Raw genomic sequence first — 3,195 nt, 5'->3', positions numbered from 1 at the left:
TTGCCGCGGCGGACTGTTCCTTGCGGAAGGGGAGGAGGCGCTGCTGCTGCTGCTGTGCTGCTGGTGCGAGTTTGCTGCTGCTGCTGCTGCTGGGCCGAGATCCCGTGCTGCTTCTGTCGCCGCTGCTGCAGCTGCTGCGCGGTGCTCCTCCCCCTCGCTCCTCTCGCGTTCGCCGCTGCCGCTGCTGCTGCTGTTGCTGCTGCTGCTGCAGCAGCATTTAAGGTGTCTCCTCTTTTATTCTCAGGCTCAGGGAGCTGCTCAGTTCGTTTTGAAATGGGATATTCAGTTTGCTTCTGCTTGGGGCTGCTGTATGGCCGGCTGAACCCCAACCAGCTTCCTTTGTATGCTGCTGCTCCGCAGCAGCAGCAGCAGCAGCAGAAGCAGCAGCAGCAGCAGCAGAAAAAGAGGAAGAGACAGCGGTTCCGCTGTGCCCCCTGGATCGGACTCGTGACGCGAGAGCAAGTTGCTATCCGCAGGAGACAGGCTGAGATTCAGCAGCAGCAGCAGCAGCAGCAGCAGCAGCAGCCGTCTTGCGGCGCTGCAGATTGCATCTGCACTGCTGCTGGTCCTGCTGCTGCTGCTGCTGCACCTCAAGGCCCAGTGGGCGGCGAGTCGCTGCCCACTGCGGACTCTTGCGGCCACGGCGACAGCAGCAGCAGCAGCAGCAGCATACCTGCTGCAGCAGCAACAGTTGCTCCTGCTGCTGCCGGGGAACCTAGTGCCGCAGCAACGAGCGGCAGCTTCGGGCCTCCGTCAGGCTCAGCAACAACAACGGCAGCAGCAGCAGCAGCAGCAGCAGCAAACGACGCAGACTGGGAACCCCCCTGGCCTGCTTCTCCCGGAGCTGAGCCTTCTGTCCCTTTGAATTTGTGTCTCCTCACAATTCACTGCAGCTGCGACGACGAAGACTTTCTCCTTAGAGTCTCCTTGGACAAGGTACCTGCTGCTGCTGCTGCTGTCTTTGCTGCTGCTGCTGTCCTTGCTGCTGCTGTCTTTGCTGCTGCCGCTGCTGCGCTTGCTGCTGCCGTCGTTCCTGCTGCTGCTGCTGCTACCCATGCTGCTGCTGCTGCTGCTGCTGCTTGCAGGTGAGCGATGACCTGCCGTCTCTGTCGGAACTCGAGCGCTGCTACACAATTCACGGAGAAAGATTTTCTTTGTCAGCTTTGGACAGAAAGTTGTCGAATTTGCAAGAAATAGAGACGCAAAGCAAGCAGCTGCTGCTGCTGCTGCAGGCCGCCCACAGCAGCAGCAGCAGCAGAGCAGCAGCCGAAAAACGCCTCGTCAGCAAAGGCGGCAGACACCTCGTCCTCGCCAGGGTCCCCACGCGGCACTTGCCCACGCTCTCCAGCAGCAGCAGCAGCAGCAGCAGCAGCAGCGGCAGCAGCAGCGGCGGCGGGGGAGATGCGGCGGACCCAGCGCAAAGTCGGGTGCATTCGGAAGACCAACTCCAGCAGCAGCAGCAGCAGCAGCAGCTGCCCCCCGCCGCAGGTGTGACGGGCGCAGGGGGTGGCAGCAGCGCTGCTGCCGACAGCAGCAGCAGCAGCAGCAGCAGCAGCAGCTCTTACGGGGACTTTGTGGACCGGAGCGAGCTGCGCTTTGACTGGCAGCTGCGGGGAGTTGCTGCGCGGCTGGAAGCAGAAAAGAGACAAAGCGGCGAAGGTGCAGCAGCAGCAGCAGCAGCAGCAACTTTGTCTCTTTCCCAAACTTATGATAATCTCTTTCTGCTGCTGCAGTCTGTTAACAGCCATGTCCTCAGGGCCAAAGCAGCACACCTGAGCTGCCAGCTGCGCTGCATTGAAAGAGATGCCATTAACACCAAAAACAAGTTGCTGCTAAACCAGCAGCAGCAGCAGCAGCAGCAGCAGCGCGGGGAAGGGGCGGGCGAGGTAGGGGCTGCAGAGGAAACGGCGCAACAGCAGCAGCTAAAGCGCGAGCAGCAGCAGCTGCAGCAGCAAGCCAGCCGGCAGCTGGAGCTGCTGCAGCAGGGGAGAGCCCTAGTCAAAATGTATGCAGCAGAAGAGCAGCAGCAGCAGCAGCTGCTGCTGCTGTGGAGGGAGGTTTTTATGGCTCTTGTGCATCTGCCCCCGGGCACTCCGCCAAACCCTCACATCCGCAACGGCAGGCGGCTGCAGCAGCTCTTCTAGCGCTGCTGCTGCTGCTGCTGCAGCAGCAGCAGCAGCAGCAGCAAACTGCATGCGGTTTTGTTGGTGCCGTTCGGCAAGGCCAAGGGCCTGCGCCGCCGCGCTCGGGCCTCAGGTGTACGTACACCTGAGAGCAACAGGAAGCAGCAAACACCTGCAGCAGCTGTGGGGTGTCTGGGATCGTTGGGATCGCTCGAGCCCAGCGATCCCAGTGCTGCAGCAGAGGGAGGGGCCCCCAGGGACCCCACAAGCCGCCCCTGCCCGCGCTGTTTCGCATGCAGGGCATGCATGCGCGGCTGCTGCAGCAGCAGCAGCAGCTGCTGCTGCTGCTGCTGCTATTGCTGCCGCTGCAAGGCAGCAAAGGCGTGCAGACATCGAGGGGCCCCCTTTGGGGGCCCCTGGGGGTTTGGGGTTTGCAGAGGAACAATATTTAATATAAATTTTTGTTTATTTGTTATTTATTTCCACAAAAAGAATTAAATAAGCCTAATCTTGTCGCGCTGCTGCGGCCCGCGGAAGTGACCCTGCTGCTGCACACGCGGCGCTGCTAGGGTGTCTACGCAGCTGGCAGCGGCAGCTCACTAACTGCTGCCGTTTAAAGCTTCTCTTTTTTGTTTTTTAATTTTAATTTATTAATTTAAACCATTTGAACTTTTCAATATATCTGGAAAGTAATAAGGCAAGGAGCAGGCAGCGGCTGAGACGCGACTGGCGTTGTCGCTCCTGCTGCTGCTGCCGCTGCTGCTGCTGCTGCTGCAACGACACTCGCTGAAAATATAATTTAAAGCCATTTTTGCTGCTTTGCCTTCTTTTAAAACCCAAGCAGCATGCAGCAGCTGCTGCGCAGCCAGGAGACAAGGGGGGGGGCCCCCGAGGGCAGTACCGCGGGGCCCCTGGGGGGCCCCCCAGACCCTTCTTTGTTGGCTTCTTGCCTAAGAGACGCAATTGTACAAATAATCTTAGGGTCTCAAACGTTGCAAGGGCCTCAAGAGGGGGCCCCCCAGGGGGCCCCCCCGGTTGCCCCCGAGGGAGCTCCCCTGGGGGGCCCCCCGGT

At 60.3% G+C, this 3,195-nt stretch overlaps 2 protein-coding genes across 2 annotated transcripts in view; both read left to right on the top strand.

Annotated features, from left to right (window-relative positions):
- Window positions 1-273: 273 nt before the first annotated feature.
- Window positions 274-2,144, top strand: ETH_00034585 (uncharacterized protein; the record flags this gene model as incomplete). The annotated part of the gene is made up of 2 exons (XM_013376749.1): window positions 274-936; window positions 1,086-2,144. The coding sequence occupies 2 exons, from the start codon at window positions 274-276 to the stop codon at window positions 2,142-2,144; spliced, it is 1,722 nt and encodes a 573-aa protein (XP_013232203.1).
- An 824-nt stretch (window positions 2,145-2,968) lies between these two features.
- ETH_00034580 (HECT domain-containing protein, related) overlaps window positions 2,969-3,195 on the top strand; it is a gene marked incomplete at both ends in the record, with an annotated part of 19,306 nt that continues 19,079 nt past the window's right edge. Inside the window, one exon of the mRNA XM_013376748.1 lies at window positions 2,969-3,193. Within this exon, the coding sequence (XP_013232202.1) occupies window positions 2,969-3,193 (225 nt within the window). The remainder of the gene's footprint in view (window positions 3,194-3,195) is intronic.

Source organism: Eimeria tenella, genomic scaffold (genome assembly GCF_000499545.2).
Source record: "Eimeria tenella Houghton genomic scaffold, Eth_scaff4, whole genome shotgun sequence".
Classification (NCBI taxonomy): Eukaryota; Apicomplexa; class Conoidasida; order Eucoccidiorida; family Eimeriidae; genus Eimeria; species Eimeria tenella.
Note: the sequence above shows the minus strand (reverse complement) of the source record. Positions and strands in the feature narration are given on the sequence as shown.